Here is a 21,484-nt window from a genome sequence, read left to right on the forward strand (position 1 = left end):
AACTATCATTAGCTTACAGCTTTAAGTGTTTAAGGTATGTGCTAACTAAAAATAAAGACAAGATGATAGTTTGTTAAATTTTAATGAAATTTGCAGATTGTTTCGGTGAAGTTTAATAAACTCCTTGCTATCTAAAATATAACGGGACACCGGAGTATATTCTCGAGCATCTCACACTTTTGATAATCAGTAGTCTGCTTGACGTTTATTCAGCTGTGTAAAAACTATAACTTTAATCTCAGCCAAACCGATTTACTCAGGAACAAATAAAATATTAAAAAAGCCAAACAATAACATTTTTAAGTTATCTAAATGACTTATATATCATGTTTAACCTGAGTAGCGAAAGACGGCGGTGGGTTTGAAAACAATTTGCCGGGAGTCCGGTGTTCTCACGGGCTCCAGTGTTGCCAACTCCTCAGTAAGGAAAATCGCTATTGGCTGTCCTAAAAGTCGCTAGAAGTCGCTAAATGACGTCAACGCCTAATTTGCATAATTGGTCATGCTAATATAATTGTAACCTACGTTGTTGGAGAGAGAAATAACCAGTGTTGGGTAAGTTACTTTAAATTAGTAACTTAGAAGTAACTAGTAATGTAACTATCAAAAGTAACTCAGTTACTTCAAGTTACTCGTTACTTTCAGAGTAACTAGTTACTAGGGAAAGTAACTTTGGTTTTACTCAGAATTCTCTTGTTAATGTGTTGCTTCTGTAACTGGATACCCAGCAAGATTGCCAGTCTTCTAGCTTGCTTACTTGCCACAAGTGCACTGTGCCACCTATAGAAAGGAAAAAATAGTGTGCACATTTCCACGAGAGAAATCCCACACCTGATTCTATCCTAGCTTGCTTTTTACATCCAACACAAAAACTGCAGTCGTGGTGCTTTCGATTGTACTAGGAACTCGGAAATTCTGCCTTCTGAATAGGAAGATGTAGGTAACACCAGACTGCAGATGAGCTGCGTACAGGGCTGGACTGGGACAAAAAAATTGTCCCGGGGAATTTGACTATTTGACCATTACAGGAAAAATCATAAAGCCTTTGAATGAAAATAAACACTGTTGTGACAGTGATGTACACTGTTCTGATGGTATATATGTATCAATCTATCAATTGTTTGTTGTAAGACTCAGATAATTATTTTTTTAAAAGTGAGACATTTTAAATGAGAATAAGAAAGTATTTCCTTGTGCCCCCCTTTCCCTGTTAATGCCCTACCTGCCCCCCTGGCAACACTTTGCTAGATCCGCCCCTGCACAGTTACCAGCTGTCAGCTACTTAGAAAAGGATCCTGGTGTTATTTGTCTCTCAGAAACAGTTCATAACTTCCCTTCAACTCATTCATGTCACCTAAAAGGTAAACCTGTTTCTCCATCACAGCTCTGATGATTCAGTAAGGACATCTCCTGGTTTCATCTTCATGTTTCCCTCTCACCACATATCCAAACCGACATCATGACCAGCAGCTTTACAGCTGTGGCTCCAGCAAACATCAGCTGATACTAGAAATTAATATTAAATACATTCTAACAACAGCTGATCAAGCTTAAACGTGCTGCTGTTGTTTAGCGCGACATCCGCTGGTTTCCTCTTTCTGGCGCAAAGTGGGCGATAAATAAACGAGAGAGAAAAGCCAATCAGCTGATCATTGATCAGTTTCATGATTGAAGTAGAAACAGGAGAGGGAGGGTGAGAGAATGAGAGGAGAAGAGGCAGCTGACAGCGTAAAGACAGAATAACTCCAGCTTTGTGTCTTTTTCCATTCTAGCTGAAGTCCGGGACAAACTGTGTTCCTTTCCACCTCAATACGAAACGCGTAATATTTTCTCTGAATACGAGACGATTCCGTTTTTTACGGGATGGTTGGCAACTCTAATAATTAACCTTATGAACAAAATAAAGTTCAACATCAGTAACATAGCACCCACCCAGCTGTATAGAAACTCCGTCATGCTAGCTAGCACGCAGTACGAAAAAGTCAGCATAACGAAAATAAACTCCAACTAAACTTGGTTTATATCTGACCCAGATAGACTGCAGGTCATAACGTCTTACCTGAAGTTCAGTTCACCTGACACTCTCGGACCAGCGGCCGCTTCGGGTCTCTCCTCTTGCCTCCCTTTTCCTTCATCCACCTGCTGGCTTCCACCACTTGCTAATGTTATTGAATCTGTGGAAGCTCCGCGATAGCCGCCACACGAAGTAACGAATAACGAGCCTATCTAAATCCCAGTAACGAGTAACGCGTTCCCGGTTTTGGCATAATAACTAGTTACCGTGCTCATTACCACAATAATAACGTAGTTACTGTAACGCGTTACTTAATAACGCGTTAGTCCCAACACTGGAAATAACATCGTGGAAGAGACATAAAGTGAGTAAAAAAACGTCCTAAATGCATTTAGAATTTATTTAGAACTACAAATTTAATTTATTTTAGCAATTATTGTTTTTTGTAATGTCACAATTCCAACCCTGCTCCTTTATCCGGGCTTGGACCGGCAAAAGTGACCCGAAATAGGCACTCTGGTGGAGTTACTGTGTGTGTGTGTTTATAAGTAGTTTTAAACCTGATGCACAAAACAGCATAACAGTAAAAGAAGAACTAACTGCATTACAGTCAGTGCAGGAGCAGCAGCTTCGCTCATGCGCGATTCATTTGTAGTTCGGAGGCATAGGTGTGAACATCTTCTGCCCTGATAGCAGCTGGGGGAGGACTATCCTCCGCCCGTGAGCGCTTTGGAACGGGCGAGGTGCCCACTAGTGATGTGCGATACCACTGATTTCCTTTCCGATCCAATACCAGTTAATATTCAGGGTGGTATCGACGATACTGATCCGATACCGATACTTTGTACAAAAACTTATTTTATTTATTGTATCTCAAATTATAGCATCATAATGATTACAGGACATCAGAGTACTTGTTTCCAACAATGACGGCAGCTGCTTGGTTTTAATATTACTCTTATTTCTCTTTCTCTGTCGCAAAAAAACTTTTAACATATTTTCAGGTGAGAATGTAGCTGTGTAAACTTCAAATATCAGCCCATCGACACATCGTCTTCAAACCCCCGCGGTCTTTCGCTACTCGGGTTAAACATGATATATAAGTCACTTAGATAACTTAAAAATGTTATTGTTTGGCTTTTTCAGTGTTTTATTTGTTCGTGAGTAAATCACTTTGGCTGAGATTAAAGTTATTAGATTAGATTAAATTAAATTAAACTTTATTAATCCCTCAGGAGGGTTCCTCCGGGGTTTTCACACAGCTGAATAAACGTCAAACAGAAAACTGATTAATCAGAAGTGTGAGACGGTCGAGAGTTTGCGCCAGCGCCCGGTTATATTTTAGATAGCAAGGAGCAGACGGCAGCATTTCACTCCACCGAGGGAGCTCGTGCCATATACCCGGCTTTCTTTAGACCGCGAAGGCCCGGGTCCTCAGGTGGAAGCAGCCTCTGAATTTGGACCCCTCCGCTGTTTCCGGACATTTAACGTATTTTATCCGATAAATAAACACTGTAAAATGTAATTATCCCCCCCCACCCCAACAGCCTTTTTGAATGTCTCCCTAGTGTGGCCACAACACCTCACGTTTTTGCCACATGTATCGCAAACCACGTCTCAGTTTTTGTGGAGGTAAAATAGGTTTGCATATGACTCCAATTACGCTCAGCCATTGTTGTGAGTGTGCACGCCAAGGGGCTGCAAGACAGACAGCCTATTTCGCATATGACTATGAAAGGCGGAAGAGGAAGTAGTTACTTTGAATGTAGACAATCCGAATGTTATAGTTTCTTTCCACTGTATTCCTGTTAATGATAAACTACAAATTTACTCTAAATTACTAAAATATCGATATTTTAATGTGAGAATCGATTCTAGAACATAAATGACTGGTATCGGAGGAATCGATATTTCAGGATCGATCCGCACATCACTAGTGCCCACGGCAGCACCGCTGCTTGTTGAGAGTAAAAGCCATAAGCGCTTTCACGTCAAAAAGTCGTCATAAATAAGTCTCCAACAACATCAGAAAAAGTCGCCAGATTTGTCGCTAAGGGGGTCTGAAAACTCCTAAATATAGCGACAAAGTCGCTAAGTTGGCAACACTGATGGGCTCTAGTGAGCCTTGCCCCCGGCTAGCTATCGAGCTAGTGGGTAACAGATGTCTCTGAAAACGTCGGAGCGCTTTTGAAAATATGTGGTGTCTTGATAAACTGAGCAGATATTTGAGGTTTACTCAGCTACATTCTCGCCTGAAAATATGTTAAACATTTATTTTGTGACCCAGAAAGAATAATAACAGTAATATTAAAACTAACTAGCTGCCGCCATTGTTGGAAACTGAGCTGGGCTGCGCTATGAATTCTGGGACAGAGCTACTTCTTCTTCGGGGTTTAACGGCAGCTGGCATCCTTGTACATGCAGTGCTGCCATCTTCTGTTTCAGTCCGTTATTACACTCTTAAATCCTACTACTTATTCCTGCGTCTTTTGGGATCTTACGAAGCTTCAAACGACGCATCGACTATAAAATCAGTCGTCGACAATTTTGATAGTCGACGTAATCGTGACTAGTCGACTAATCGTGGCAGCCCTAGTTAGCAGTATTATTCAGTCAAGGCATCAACTGCATTTCCCCATCATGCTCTTGTCCTTTCATGCAGTACAAATACAAGTAAAAAATACATCAACCCATTCCTCATAAGTCGTAGACCATTCCACAGTTGTCTTCTTGAATATGTATTTAAATTAGCTGCTTGTAGTGCAAATGTGCAGGAAGAAAAAAAAACATGTTTGTTTAACTTTACCTGTACCTATAATGTAATTACTGAATTTAGCACACTACATTGCCACGTTACTGAAAAATGTGAGTACAGTAACGTGTTACACGGGTTACGATTAGTCTCATGTTCCCTATTACTGACTGCAGTTCTGGGTTCACACTAGCCACTGCTATTGTCAACAACATTGTTTGCACATAAAAACTAGAGAGCCACAGTTGCCATAGTGACGTCACCTTCTCTAACTCAGTTGCTTACTTTGCATTTCTTATTGCTTCTTAGGGAAAACTGAAGAATGCTCCTGGAGTTTAATTTTCATAAACTTTTTCACTAAATAGTTCTGAAGGCTTTTCGTGAATAAATGTTAAATGATAAAATGAATGAAAAATATTAGTTTGTCTAGCAAGATAACTAACTAGCAGAAAAGATACACAAGTTGGGATTGTGTTACAACCCAGCTTACATTAGACTTAAAAATGCATCAAAACATAATACCAAAAAAATATAGAAAAAATACGTGTCTGATACACTACAGTCTTTATATAAATAAGAACTAAGCTGCATGGCTTTGTTGAGAAAGGCTCTGTTCCAGTGATGCTTGTTTACTGAATAGTTAAAAATAACTGTGAAGTTTTGAATAAGTGTTTCTTATTTCTGAAATATAGCAATGGAGCTCTAGTTTTATGTCTTCTCTCTATAACGAGAAGAAAGGAAAGGCTCATGAGTCACAATAACAGTATTAGAATTTCTTAGGAGCTAGATCCTAAATAGGAAGAAAGTAAATAAGGATTAAAGTCTTTTTAAGCAGTCAAAACCTCTTCTCAACAGAAACCATCTGCTGTTGTTGCTCATTATTTTGCCGTCGCGTAGGAACACACAATGTGGGTGGAAGTCTACGGTGTAGATGAAGGTACATCAGGTACGTCTGTAAAGCGTGGGAGTTTAGGTTCTCATGAATGAAAGTTAAAGAGAGGCAAAAACAAAAGGTGGAGAGTTAAAAAAAGGTGTATTGAATCCTCACCACCTACACTGCCGAGTGCTTTCTTTGGCGTCAGCTCCCAGTAGAATGTGTACTCATGTTCATTTAGTTCCATTGATTTTTGCTCACTGAAACGTTACCGTGGAAACAGGAAAAGGCACCTTGTCCCTCATCCCTTTCATTTCTTTTCATCGTGCTAAAGGAGACTAAGGCACCTCATTGAGAGCAGAGCAGAGTAGTACACCCTCGCGTTTCTCTTCATCTCTGCCCATGTCTACCTCAGTTTGCCTGTCTGGTCACCCGTTTCTTAGTTTTGACCAACTTTCATCACTACTTTCTTACATGACAATGAAATATAGGTGCACTAATTTATTGAGGCATGTGCAAACATGAAAATAGAGCACATAAAGCAGAAAAAAATCAAACAAGCATGAAAACAAATATTTAATGATCACCTTTATTCTTCAACAGCCTGAACTTTCTTAGCTAAGATGTCTTCTAATTTCTTTAACCCTCTCGAGGCAGGCGTAGCCGATTTGCAACAGTTAAAAACAACCTGATTACCCCACATACATATTTTATGAGTTTTTTTTACTCAGAAGTACCACTGCAGGACTTGGTTGTGCATTAGCAACTAAAAGTTAATTTGAGCCTGAGAGGGTTAAGTTATTTCTTTAAGAATATTTCCCCCAGGCTGATCTCACACTGCTTCAGTAATGTCGAGGTCCAAGCTCTCTGGGGAGGCCAGTCCATGACTGATAGTGTTTAGAATTGTGTGTGTATGTTTTGGGTTTCTTTCCATACTCAGGTATGCTTTTTCTGCATTGCAGTGTGTTTGGGAACATTGTTATGCTGAAAAATGAAGCCATTGACAACCATATGCTTTTCAGAAGGGATTGCATGGTGGATTAAAATATGATGGTACTTTCTGCATTCATGATTCAATCAATTTGAATAAGATCTCCAAGACCACTGGCTGAAATGTAGCCCCAAACCATAACACTCACTACCTCTGTCCTGAACTCATCTATGCATATTGATAATGATTTGAACCAGAAATTTCAAATTTAGATTAATCTCTCCATGAAACCCGTTGCCACTGATTTTTAGTCCATTTCTCAACCTTTTCTCCCTGTTTTCCTCTTCACCTTGCTCAAGGGACTCACACAGGGATTCATCTTGTTGGTGCAAAAATTAATGCGAACAATTGACACGTTTTTGCAACAGGATGGTGGTATCAGAGTGCCTAACAATGCTATTTAAAGTTTGTCCTATGTTAAGTTCCCTGTTATTTACAGCACTAATCCCTTGAGCTAGGCACCTTTTTTATACTTAAATGATTCATAGCTCAGTGTTAAATGGTTTAACAAACAAAATATTTTCACTGAAAATGGTCAGGTAGGATTTGAAAGAAATAAGTGAATGAACTGCAGCAAATAAAAGAAGAAGTTCTGGAGAACTGTTGTTTAAGACAGCTTAAAAAAGTTTTTCAAAAATACAGATCCTGGGAAACAAAATATAAAGAAAGGGGAACTGGCTCACTACTTATGTGTAGTAGTGTACAGGCAGTATATAGATTAGCAATATGCAGCACATAAAGTGTTAATGCACACATCACAGATGGTAAATGGATGGGCTTGTGATAAGTATTTATTTGCTGAGAGCTTGCTGTGTTGCATCTAGGATATTTATTGATCCAACAAAGTCTCTCCAGATAATCATTCTATAAATTTCTCCTACAACGAGTAAATACAGACTTATACTGTAGCTCTGCAGTCCTGATCACACACAGCATGTTGTTGTGTGTGATCAGGATTGCATCGTGATTCTTGCCACTCTTTCCCTCTTTATACTGACTCTGTTTTTTTTAACACTATAAGTTTTAAATACTTTTCAGAGGTGTATTAGGTGTAATGAAGGTTAATCAGTAGCTTTTGTCATCCACACCTGCCTCACCACATGCAAGCTGCAGTGGTTAGCATGGCCAGCTAACTAGCTTACTTACTGTTCTTAGCCAGATTCTAGCTGTTAGGCTAATGCTAGCACTTTTGTCCTGCTATTCATTCAACACAGGCAGTGTTTGAAATCACTCACTAGTCTCTGGACCATAGACTGTTTTTATTGTTTTCCTGTCCCATTTTATAGTGAATATAAATTATATAGTGCACTTGGAATATTCCAAAATACTTCACAAAAATAGCATACATGTAATAAATGCCAAAAAGATCACTCAAATCATATTACTGTTTTTTCTTACTGGTAATGGGCTCACTATTACATGGTCCTTCTCATAGAACTCCCTATAGAGGGAGTAGGGAATTAGTGAGTGATTTTGGACACAACCATACTGTAGCAATGAACTTTGACCTGTAATTGGCATAGAATGGACCAGCACAGACTATGATGCGAGAACTGGTTTCTTTAAAATACGCTTCTCAGTGCTCTTGATTTGCTGGTTAAGCATAGGAAACAAACTGTGAAACTGTTTTTGCACTGACTCTGCTCTTGAGCAAGGCACTGAAGATATTTCAACTACTAAAGTTTCACCTGTCTGTCTGTGTGTATCACATGTACCATGCGTACTGTTGCGTGCATGTATGTGTGTGTGTGTGTGCACGTGTGCGCATGTATCCAGGCTGTCTGTTTGTGTGGTCTGATCAGTGTGTCATTGTGTGTCCCCTCTCCCTCTCCCTGCTCCTGCCAGTCACCCCAGAGGCCATCGGCTTCCTGTCGGCGGTGGGTGTCTTCATTGTGGCGTTGGCCGTCCTCTTCCTCTTCATCAACAAGAAACTGTGTTTCTCACGTGTCGGCGGTCTTCCCTGCCTGGAGGTACACGGTCGTCGCAAGAAAGGACGGGCTGGAATCCGCCAGGGCCTCGGTGAGTGACTGACAACTCAATGACAGTAACATGCCTACTCGTGTAGGAGAGCCAGGGTCCATAATTATCACGTATATATTTTGTCATAAATTCACAGGACAGCTTCCAAAAATGATACATTTTACTGAGAAGCAGCAAAACTGTGGTGTTTGAATTTTAAGTTTTACTAGCCAGTGAGTCCTGCCACACTTAAGTTCAAGGTTTGTCTCAACTAGAAACATCTCAGAGAGAGTACACGTCTCCTGTTTACAGTTTGACCCCAATTAAAGTGTTCAGCAGCAGAGAGAGAACGTGGGAGAGTTTGTATTTGTCCAGTGATTTCTGTGGGCGAGTTTGTATCTATGAGAGAGGGAGTTGCGTGACTCAGCCGCATACTGCTACAAAGCTGTTCACGATTAAAAAATGTTAACGCTGCGAAAGCTTTATGAAAAAGTCCACCTCCGAGGAAATTCAGAAAGAAACGCAGAGTGCAGGATACTCAGGGTGCAGCTTTTGTTCCCATTTTTGTCACCCACTTAAACTTTTTTCCTTCCTCCCACTTGTCAAACAGTGCAAACACGCAGAGCAAAGGTTACCATAGGTTAACTTTTATTTAATGTCCCATAACCTGTCTTGCAAACATGACCATGAGCCACGTTTACATTGAAGACAACACTTCAAAATCAAATACTGTGTACTCGGTTAGAAATATAAAGTAGATGGGATTTTTTTACAACTGTGCTACTTCTACTACTTTATTTTCTAAACTATATAAATTTCAAAGCTTGTAATTTGATTAATGATTAATGTTTTTGAAATTCACATTTGTATGACGCAGACTTTAGTCAAGATGGAATACATTTGTCATTATTGCTAAATAAAGCTGTGCCTTTCCTACTTTGACAAAGGCCTCTTCCACACCAGAGTTCCTGCTGTGAAAACATCTATTAGACCTGAGCCAACTGGGAAGACGCTAACATGGTGCCAGTTACCTGTTTAAAAACCTGTTTTATTGCACCTGACCCATCCTCACCTGTGTCCAGTCCCAGTGTATTAATAGCTAACATATTCCCACTGGTCTTTGGCACATTGTTCTTGTTATTCCGCTGGGTTTCATTCCCGACTGCTGCTTTTGATCTTTTATTGCCACATGAACTGTTCATGACCTTCATGGTGAAACCTTTATCTTCAGCAACACATCACTGAATCACCAAAGTGGTTTAAGGTTAGCCCTGCAACAGATTGGTGACCTGTCCATGCAAGGTGCTCTGTGCCTTTCGCTCTATGATGGCTGGGATAAATACGAGTCCCCTGCAACCCTCAAATTTGTACGTGGAAGAAAACAAGATGATTCCGGAATTTCTTGCGTAGAGTTTTTCTTCAGTAGTAACAATTTCTTTCCTTAGCCTAATTCTTAAATTGTATATTGATGAATGTAATTATTTAATTTGTATTAATGCTGACAGAAATTCTAAAAGACCTGCTGAGAGCTTCCTGAAGAGGGTAAATCCTTCAAACCAGCTCGGATCTGGTTGAGAGCCTCTGAATCATCTTAGCATTAAGAGCAAATTGAACTAGTGGTCAGCAGAGGTAAACCCATATTTGCTCTTATTAAGGAAGCAGAAATGAAAGAAGGGCATGTTCACATTTGCTACAGTAGGATGGTGGAGACTGTGAGTCAAACTGTGAGCAAACATTGGCTTGTTAGTTTTTCACCTGTAACAGGTGGAGCCTCTGCTATTTCCAGCTAGTTTCCTGAACAAACAGCATATCCTGTTTATAGTCTCTTCATAAGAGTCACAGCTGAACTTCTGTGGAGTGTCACTGGATGAGGTAGGAGCTGTTTAAAAACTCAGGTTCAGTCAAACTGTGTGCGGAAACAGGTTTAACTTAAACTCTAGTCTCAGGCTTAGCACAAGGTTAAAAGTTTAAGGTTAATTTGACCTATATTTTCATCAATATTCCAATACTGAGGGCTAATAAGCTTAAGTATCTGGTCTTTTTTAACTGTTTGCCTTAGTATAACATTTGCATTAGGGTTAGAACATTAGAGTTCAATTCAAACTGTAAAACATGGCCAGAAATGTCTTTTTATCCCTTGCCTTGTGACAACTTGATATGTTGTCTTGTAGATTTTGAAAATCATATACAGGTTTATGCACAGGGTATGTTGTTGAGAAGTGACAAGTACAGTACCAGTGAATGTCCTGTTAACTCAAGAGCTTATCTTTATCCTATTCTACAGAGTTAAAAACTGAATCACATTGAAGGAATTAAGTAATAAACAAATGTATTTAAAACATTGTGTTTTATATTTTGTATTCCTAGTAGCTCAACCAGCATCTGGCAGTGTGATAGCTGCTGTGTTTTCTGTGTGGGACGAAAAATGTTTTTATTATAACTGAATAAATGTATAAATAAATACTTTTATACAGAATTAAATAAATTAACCAAAAAATGGAAATGAGAAGAGCATTGAATTAAAATGTCTTTTCCTTACAGAAACAATTATTGTGGCTATTTTGTGATTTTTACTTTTCTGTTATTTTATTTTTATTTTTTTCCTTTTATGTAATTTCTTTGTTGTTCTGTCTGTATGTGAATTAGCTGGGTAGTCCTGATCGTAGGCAAAAGCAGAATTCGTTTTTTCTGGGTGAATCAGACATAAGCAAATAATTCTTATCAACTACACATGCTAATTCTTAACCTAGCCTTTTGTAAACAACAATCAATGGCTTTAAGGTCAGGCTAGTGTTTCTTACCTTATGAACACTCAGACACAAATAAACAAATGTATAAATGTAACATACAAAATATAAGATTGTTTATAAGGTTGGGGAAACCTGCAGTCAGCTGAGACTGAAGAAGTCACCTGGATGAATGACGAAACGTTTCTCCCACTGAAAACGCTGCGTCCAGATGAACAGAATCAACCTTTGGAGATAAATAAATACAGCGACATGTGCATAGCTGAATGTAAAAAAAACCCAAAACATGTTGAATTATGTAAAATTAATACATCAGTTCTTTATAAATAGAAATAGAATAGTAAACGTAGTAAGACCTAAATAAGAAATAGAAACACAAAAATTGCTTTGAAAAAAGAAAGAAAGAAAATAATGACGTGACCTATAAATATATAACTAAAAAAGAAAATATTAAATACAGATCTAATGAATAGAACAACAAGTAAGGCTATAAATACTACAGTAATGATACTTACAGTCCTGCCCTGTTTTAATACATTTGGATAGCTGTTGAACTCAAACAGGCAAGATTAAAACCAGCACAACACTTGAGCTAGCATGTTGTATTTTCCTTCATTTACCATTATCAGCTATGATCTTTCCAGGCATCATCATTAATGATGAGGAAGATTTCAGCACCATATTGGTATTTTTTGTCACTCAGAGGATTCCTGTACGCATGCTGCTTACAAGAACACCCAAGTCTCTGTTGCCATAGCAGGCTCACTCATCGTGACCTGTTCACAGCATAATTTAACACTGTTCTTTGCTATTTTAAAGAAATCAGACAAAAACTAGAATTAAGGACTGAAAACAACAGGACTGTAAACACATCAACACTGGAAACTTAACAGTTTTAGTCCAGAACTTCCCTTAAATGGAGGTCCCTGCAGATTAAAATCTTTGTATTATTTCATTTTGAGTAATATTTCACACCTAACTACATAATTTCATGCTGTTTAATATGCAGCACTGAGTACAGCAAAACAAGTAGTAGGTGTGGCTTAGGCTGTGGAGCATTGGGCTTTAGCCTTAAGTTTGGACCAGACCTCTCTGAAAGGTTGCTTTTTTGTTACCAAAATATTTCTTCTTTTAAATTTTGCTCAGTATCTATATGTTTATATGTCTTTGAATATTAAAGCTTCCCACAAGAACAACAACCTTTAAAAGAGATAACATTTGTATTTGAAAAGAGGATTGTGTATAATGAATAAAAATGGAAAGAAAAAAGTTTTTCAGTTTAAAACAGAAATTTGAAGAAAATATTTTATTCTGTATAAATGTCAAAATCATAGTGGCTATCCACACATATGAGCATCTCCCTTCAGATGCAGTTAAAAACCTATTAAAACTATTCTGTTAGTCAGAATTATCCCAGGTTTTATGTTTCTAGCAGACAAGCTCCTGAGTTGATCTGAAATGTGTTTCAGCCAGTATAACCACTGAGTCGCATTGCTTCACTGTAAAAGTCTGCAAAAAGAGAGAAGTTAACAGACCAATCAGCCTTGCTCGCCCACACAGCGTGTACAGCCTTGTTTTTGTTCTGTATGTAACCATGGCAATTGCTCAGGCAGGTACGGTGACCTGCACTTTGGAGAAGAGGGGGCTGATTGCTCCACTGCCGCGTCACTCATTCAGCTGTTGCTATCTAGTTATGGTGAAATTATAAAGGTAGTGGAGTGACCCTCAACCCCACTAATGCTAATACGCGTCGTTATTTTGAACAGACTGAGGCTGAGCACAGCTTTAAATGTGATCTCGCTTATTTACCTCTCGTAGAGGAATTATTTTCCTCCTCCGCAACACTGAATGGTTTTAACATGTTGGTTGGTAGGTGGTAGTTAATTGTTCTTTCACAAAAAACCTTTTGTGTTTTTGACAAACACACAGACAACAATGGCCATACAGTCAAGTGCAATTAAATTCTAGTTACAGGCATATGACAGAGTAACAGAGTAATTAGACTTTAAAGTCTTAACTGGCGTGTACACCAAACTGGAGGCTCTTGACCTTCTTAGTTCTGTTGGTGTCCTTTGGGTCTGTAGGATAGTCTGTCCAAGAAGTTTCTCCTTTAGTTTTGTCAGTGTCTTTTCAAATGTTTTCCTTTCATCTGGATTTCCTCTCCTCCTCTCCTGAACTCTCCCAGCTTTTCCCATTTGTGAGTCCCTCTGTTTCCCTGTCTTTACCTCCCTCCAGTGAACAGCTACGGTGACGACGACGACGATGCCTCCAGCTCGTCAGACAGCGAAGATGAGATCCTGAGGCAGTTTGAGATGTCCGTGTCTCGTTCACAGAATTTTCGCACCGCAGCAGCAAACATCGGTGAGCAGCAGCCCCAGCAGACTCACCTGTCACTGGGTCGACGACACAAATTTACCCGACTATCAGACCAGGAGGAGGGCAGCACTGAGCCATCAGACTGTGAAGGTACTCATCCAGCTACTGATTTGGGAATAATGATAGATAAAAACTTAGCCAGCAGTAGTCTTCTACTAATCTGTCCTGATGAATCCAAAAAGCCTCAAATACTGTTTTTCCTGGAGATAAGAGGCTGTAAAGAGCTCAGGGAGAGAGCGTGGAAAGATGGAGGCATATGACACTTTGTGCTTGTTGGTTTGTTTGTTTATTTTAAGAAAAGCCCGAGGATAAGGAAGAATTAGAACGTTGCAAACAAACCAGCTCTCTTTTTTTACACTATTTTGTTTACTCTATTTGTGGTTTTTGTAGATTTGTTTGCCAGTGGATCAAATGATCAAAATCACTCATTATCACTATCTCATTCACACCTCGCTCAGCTGCTACATAATTACTGCACGAACAGCACCCTTATTTGCTTTTTTACAGCAATCACAGACAAATGTTTAGAAAAATCCTGAACTTACTCTTCATTATAACATGAGCAGCAGGTGGTTGGTGGGGGTGGTGACATGGTTTGGTCAGGGTCACTCTGTTTCAGCTTCTGTTATATATTTCCACCTTTATAAACAACATACACACACACACACAGAGGATGATGACTTACCTCAGCTTGTTGCTATGGTGAACTCTCTATGCAGCCATTGATATAACAGTCAGGCCGACCTTAATGACAGAGAATTGGAGATAATTGCTATTGATTGGTCTGAGGTACGGCTTGTTCTCCGAGTGTTCCTGCGTTAGGAAAAGGCCAAGGGTTGTCAAATTGCACAATATCCCTCCTGTTAACACACTGCTGTGCTAAACAAGGTTAGAAAACTGCATTTAGACCTTTAAGACTAAATTAGATGGTATACTAGAGGAGATATTCATGTCCACCTAGGTCTAATTTCAGTAATTTGTGTTGATGTAGGTGGCAGCTATGTTTACATGTTCACCTCGTTCTGTTAGGAAGAGTTTCACTGCTGGATTACTGCACAGAGAGCACATATATTAGGTGAGGATACATACTGTTACACATACATTTTACATTCATGATGCAAGTATAAGTTTCTTAATCAAGCTGAAACATTTGAAGCACCAACTCACAGTTTTCCAGTTATTGTACGTGCAGACCTGATGTGCAAAAATTTCCATTGCATTTTGCCGTAACATTTCTGAGCAGGGTTTTAAGGTTCTTTTGAGAAAAGTCAGTCTTTCTTGGTCAGCGCTCTCTCGATCCATGATGATGTAAAACTTATTTCAAAGGGAACATTGATGCTACTAGTTTACAAGTAGTTTCGCCTCATCTGAGGGTCCCAATTTGCATTTTCTTCTAGACTCTGGCAAAGTGGTCACACATCTAAATAACTTGTACTTATGTATAGTTGATGATCTTGGAATCGGCTGTTGTTTTAAATAGGCTGTAAAAGACCATATCTTCACTGACTTCCTGGGACTTTCCCATTGTTCTGAATATTGGTCATACAATGAATGCTGTCAAAGAAACTACCAATTGTAGTCAACCATTTAAAGGACATCGTAGAACCTTCAGCACTACTAAACCACTAAAGGATTTAGGAGAATGTATGTATATATTTGAGTCTGTATGTGTCATTTTGGCCATGTGTGGGTTAGAGAAAATCCCAAATAAATTCTAACTTGTGCATGCAGTTCTTGCTTTTTGAAATAATTAAAGATGTGTCGTGCAATCATTTTAACCTGGAAAAAGAACAGTTCAACAAAATAATTAAAAGCCATAAATGACCTTGACATACATACATTCTACACATTCAAATAATCTAAAAATTATTAGTAACTGCTTGTACATCTTCAGTGCTGTGAGTGCACAATAATAACTACTGTAACATTTTTGTTACTTTTTTTTGTTACTTGTCCCATTAGGAATTTTGCACTTTTAACCATAAAAGTGAGTGAGATAAAAGTAGGACGATGAAAAGTTCCAGTGTAAATATAAAGTATCCTTTCACCACCAGTTTAAAAACAAGTGCTCTTGTTCCTGCAGAAACGGCAGCTCAAAGCCAACAGGGTTTCCAGGATCCGCTCTCTGCGGTGGTAGAAGCAAAAGAAGGGGCATCCATGCTCTCTTTGGACAGCCCTGCAGGAGACCACCCACTGGCCTCCAGTGACTGTCCCACTATGAGTATGGACCAGCAATCTACGGAAGCAGTGGATCATGACAAGAATGAGGTCACAGAAAGCCCCTCCGCCTGGACCCCAGAGGTACTACAATCAGACATTAACCATTTCTGGTCATTGGTGTGTTTGATAACACTGGACCTTGTAAAACTGGAGACAAGCATTAAGTTCACACTGTCTTACATCTATTTAAATGAGAAAAGAAGCATTTATTGGATAAACGCATCAGAGAATTTTCTTAATTTCAATCAATCAATACTGCAATACAGTACTGTGCAAAAGTCTTGAGCCACACCTCATGTCTAGGAAAATGGGAAACAAATGCAGTGATTTATTCACATAAATGACCAGAAAGTTAAAAGTAAATAAATGAATAAATAAATAAATAAAGGAAGTGGTGCATGGATTACTTAACGGGGTCATTGAGCTCACCGCAGCCGTGCTGTTCCCATCATGCTTGGCAGAGGTATCATCGTCACTCAGTTGTGAGAGGATTACCACTCTGCTGTGGTAAGCCGCTCAGGTTCACTTTGGAAGAAACAAACCAACCACGGCTCTCTGAGATTTCACATAAATTGCTGATATATTCTTTGCTTATTTATTTGTGAATAATGGTGTCGTACAATCCAAAGCAAGACTGTAGATCCATTGATTCAATATCATCCTCCAAGGAGGTGAATGACCACCTCCTAGATCTGTAATGGGACACCTTTTACCTGCAAGACAAAATCACAGGCGGCCATACTGCCGTGTTCCCAATACCTTGGAATTTGGGAGTGATGTCACTCCTGAGTTAGCACGTTCCTGAAAAACGAGGAAAAACAGGATTTGTTTTGGTTCTTATCAAGATAGAGCTATTCAAGTATTGCTAGCATCCCGAGTTATGACTAATTCAGGAATTTACCAGTTATTGTCAGGCTCTTTTTCACTCCTACCTCTGTGGTGGCAAGCCTGCTCTTCACTCCTATGACCTCTCCAAGCTCCAGAGCTTCTGATCGCAGTCACTAGGAGCAACAACAGCAGAGCATGTTAGCTCAGAGTGCTAACGCAGCTAACAAAGAGAAGTTCGCTGTGTGTCTGGGCCAGCTGAAGTCGAGCACAACGCTTGCTTGCTCGGATCTAGCACATGGAGTATCACTCTGATCAATGACTGATCCACGATCTAGTAAACCTCCCTGGTACATCATAGTTTTTCATAACACATGGTTAAGAGTATGGACTTTCATTTATTTTATGATGATCTTCTTAATGGTTTTGTTCCTGCGTTTGCTACATACACCAAGGTCTTGCATGCTAACTACCAACTTTTATTATTGAGCTGACACCATTATTGCACATAATCACACCTTTGCACATGGTGAGGAAATGTAAGGATCCTGCCACACGTGCTCGTTCTTCTCTTTGGTCACTTGTTCAGCTATGTTGCAGAAGAAAGACACACACTTCTCTCTCTGTCTGCCACACATACACTTGCTTCTTCTTTTAGTCTTAGTCCTTAGTGAGATCTTTGTACTAATTACTTTAGTAAATCACCTGTCTTTAATGCATATGCTGCCGTAATCAGTGTTGTATAGGAGTGAATGTTGCCAACCTCTGCTTATGCACACTCAAATCCTTCAACCTCAGTGACTATTGAGATATAACATTGATTGTAATTATTATTTTAGTTATTAACCACTTTCTAATCAATCATTTATTTTATAAGACTGATTATACTAATAGCTCATCTTGATTTCTCATTGATTTTGAGGATTTTAGTTATTAATTTATGTCCCCAAGTTAATGGTTAATCATTTGAGAGGCTAATTGTTTTATCAGTCCCTAACATTAATGTTGGTGCTGTCACAGTTATAATTGTGTTAGGTAATATCTGCTACATTGTCTGCATATGTATGTGTGTGCGTGTGTAAACAAAGCATGCATACATATGCAAATATTCCTGCTCTGTGTGGTATTTGTGTTTTTTGTATATATGTGTATATCGTTTGTGTGTTTGTAGAATTCACAACCTCTTAGTGACCGAATCACACTTTGAAATTGGGCGCAATCTGTGCTGTAAACACCTCCCACACACACACACACACACACACACACAGGGTGATACTGAAATCTAGAAACGCTTCATAAATAACAAATGAGGTTGGATCAGAAGGGCTGCAGAGCTACAGAAACCCAGGAGAGCCTTTTTTTTGTTAGCAGTTTATTTATAGAGTTATATAACAGCCCCGCTCATGGTTAAAGATACAGCAAATATTACAGCTGCTAATAATACCACCCTTTCTGCTATGTTTACTGCCGTTATACCTGTTTCATACTACCTTCAAGTTTCAGGTTTGTCTGGAACCCACAGACACAACCATAAAACTTTTTAAATCTGTAAAACCACATCATGCATCAGTAATAGATTAAACTATTATCACATAACCAAGATAACCATCATCGCCCACCAGTCAACTCTGATTATAAGTATTTATGGAATATGGTTGTTACACGGCAGCATGTGAAGCCCACATAAGCAAAAAAGCATCTATAAAACACTTGATGGCAAAATACAAGAATGTATAAAGGAACATTTTTTAATGTAGCCCAGTGCTATTTTTTAAAACGTTCACTTGTAGAAGAAACTATCAGTGACAATTACACACCTTTACTTCAGTGTGTGGACACCAACAGCTACAGTTTGTTTAACCCTGGAGAACCCATGGGGTCAAATTTGACCCCATGGTTTCCCTAGTAAACCAATGGGGTCGGCTCTGACCCCATTGGTTCTCCAGGGTTAAACTTGAAACCATGGCTTGTGCAAGTCCAGTGATGAGCAACCTGTATATTTAATGGGAACCTTTCCTATTAAACTATTAAGCATTAAATTTGTAAAACTGAAACTGCTCTCCTTTTAAGCTGACTTTCTCCTGATTGGCTGCCCCTCTCAAATAAATTTGAAATATAGATTACATGGATGGGGGCTGCTGTTCTTAAGAGCAGGGTGCTATGACCAAATTACTTATATTGGCTCTCAGTGCCATCATAAAAAAACAAGGACATGTAGAGATATAAGCATTTAGAGCAGTCTGAATCTTGTGGTTTTTTATTTTTATTTTTGCCTAATAGGCCGTCTTTTAGGTCGATAGCAATCAATAAGCTTTAAATATGTGGTATTCTGAAGTTCACAGACATTGCTTGTGATAGTCAAAGGAGCTTGCAAAGAAAAGCGTCTGGACTTCTTTAAGTTGCTTGAAGACGTTTCACCTCTCATCCGAGAAGCTTCTTCAGTTCTAAGGTCAAATGGTGGGGAGTCCCAGATTTAAACCTAGTGGGAGTGTCCCCCCACAGAGGGACAAAAGGACCCCCTGATGATCCTCTAATCGCCTGAGCCAAGGTGTGAAACTGGGTGTGGGTCCCAATCATCTATGTCCACTGTGAGCGACCATCTTTGAACAGAGGCGGTGGTTTACGACACCAACTGTCTGCCATCTATAATCCAGTTTTGAGTTCCCTCCCCAGACGCCTTAACGCCCACTCACATCCTGGGCCATCTGACCTCAGGAATTCGCATGATAAGGTGGGGCCAGGTTTCACAATGAGCTCACCCGAAACCCTGGCTGATTGGGACCCACACCCAGTTTCACACCTTGGCTCAGGCGATTAGAGGATCATCAGGGGGTCCTTTTGTCCCTCTGTGGGGGGATACTCCCACTAGGTTTAAATCTGGGACTCCCCACCATTTGACCTTAGAACTGAAGAAGCTTCTCAGATGAGAGGTGAAACGTCTTCAAGCAACTTAAAGAAGTCCAGACGCTTTTCTTTGCAAGCTCCTTAGACTACGATGACCTGGATGACTGAGAACCTTCACAGACACATTGCTTGTGATAGTTTTTTTTTAAACTGTTACTTAGGATTATTACAGATGTCTCTGATTTTATTTTTATCTCAACTAAATAAAAAATATGTTAAAAACAACAGCTAGTGAACAGTTAGTAGGAACAGGTGGTGTAAAACTTAATTCTCATATTTTAGTAAACAAAATAGCAGAAATGTTTTTTCGTGGAGATCGCTTTGTAAGGTAATATTCCTTCATTTAACTTGGGCCACTAATGATAGGTCTGTGATGTTTAAGTTGAAAGTTATGCTTTTACTGTTTGCACATTTATACTGATGCCACCCCACTGCTACATTGGTCACATGAGCTACTACTTCCTGTTACTAGCAGCAGTAAACGTTAATGCTTTTTTTCAGGTGGAGGTCCATTCTTATGTTTTTATCTTTTATGTGTGCATCTCCTGACCTGCACATCCAGTAGACCTCGGCAGCCCTCTGATTATCTTATCTCCCCAGTGGTTGCCATGTCGACAGCAACACTCGGCCCGCTCTGTCAACACTTGACACAATCGATGTTGTGTTTGCTGACTGCACGGGAGCATTTAACTGCAGGGGAGAAGCAGGAGGGGGCTTATGTATGCTTCAGGATCGCATTTCTGCTCACTTTGTCTCTCTGGACATTTAAAAGAAAGTGATTATTATGACTGACAGGTGAATAAAAAGCCAGAAAATCCCTTGAAATAAGAAGGTGACAATCAAATTTTTTTTGTACTAATATACTTTTGCTTATTTAAGTCATAAACTGGTTACCACTAGAATCCACTGACTGCAGCTGTCCTCCTTAGCAAAAGGTTAAACTACAGGTTGGTGTAGTGTGTTTGTGATGATTTCTCTCCTTACTTTGCCAGAAAGAGCCACCTCCTCTTGGCGAAGTCTCGTCTCAGCCAGGCTGTTCTTCCCCTCGAACTCCTATCTCCAAGTGTGGAGATCTGGTCCTCTCCCTGGAGTACCGTCCTGCCGCAGAAAAACTGCTGGTCACTGTGATTGCGGCCCGAGATATCCCCGACAAGGCTCGAAGTGGGATGAGCGCCTGGCAGGTGCATGTGGTCCTGCTGCCCTCCAAGAAACAGCGACACAAGACCTCCGTGCAGAAAGGCTCACTCCCGCACTTCAACGAGACGTTTCGCTTCTCGCGCCTGGAGCCATCCGACCTGCAGAAGTCAGCTATCAGGTTCAGGCTGTATGCGCTGGGTAGCAGGATATCACGTGAGCGAATGATGGGGGAGAAAGTGCTGCGTTTACGAGGACTTAACCCAGACGGGGGGACGATGGAAACGACAGTAGTCCTGGAGCCTAGAAGTAACCTGAAGGTAAGTAGGAAAAATGCCGTCAAGTTTTGGGTGTAACTGAATTTAAAAAGGATTTTGGGAAGTTTCTGTTCAGCGTATCTGTAGCCACCACACTTGTTTTTATTCCTCAGAGTGTCGACTCCCAGCTCAGCCTGTCTGCCGTCTCTCAGAGCGACAGCGCCTCATCAACCCAGTCTCTGACCCACGGTGGCGTCCCTGAACTGCTGGTGGGTCTCTCCTACAATGCCACAACGGGACGCATGTCTGTGGAGCTCATCAAGGGCAGCCACTTCAGAAACCTTGCCATGAACAGGCCACCAGGTCTGCAGGGTGCCTCTCTCACACATACACACAAACAATTGAATTATATACATTTGGTACACGTGTTC

General features: G+C 39.9%; 1 protein-coding gene across 2 annotated transcripts in view; it reads left to right on the forward strand.

Annotated features, from left to right (window-relative positions):
* syt16 (synaptotagmin XVI) overlaps nucleotides 1–21,484 on the forward strand; it is a 40,232-nt gene that overhangs the window by 11,941 nt on the left and 6,807 nt on the right. Inside the window, exons 2-6 of one of the 2 annotated variants that reach the window (XM_084914286.1) lie at nucleotides 8,408–8,650; nucleotides 13,573–13,803; nucleotides 15,797–16,014; nucleotides 20,655–21,116; nucleotides 21,227–21,416. In XM_084914286.1, coding sequence (XP_084770412.1) covers nucleotides 8,408–8,650; nucleotides 13,573–13,803; nucleotides 15,797–16,014; nucleotides 20,655–21,116; nucleotides 21,227–21,416 — 1,344 coding nt within the window. The remainder of the gene's footprint in view (nucleotides 1–8,407; nucleotides 8,651–13,572; nucleotides 13,804–15,796; nucleotides 16,015–20,654; nucleotides 21,117–21,226; nucleotides 21,417–21,484) is intronic. The other variant, XM_084914287.1, reaches the window with a different exon arrangement.

The sequence above is a fragment of the Perissodus microlepis genome, chromosome 19 (genome assembly GCF_051167445.1).
Source record: "Perissodus microlepis isolate ML-2025 ecotype Zambia chromosome 19, ASM5116744v1, whole genome shotgun sequence".
NCBI lineage: Eukaryota > Metazoa > Chordata > Actinopteri > Cichliformes > Cichlidae > Perissodus > Perissodus microlepis.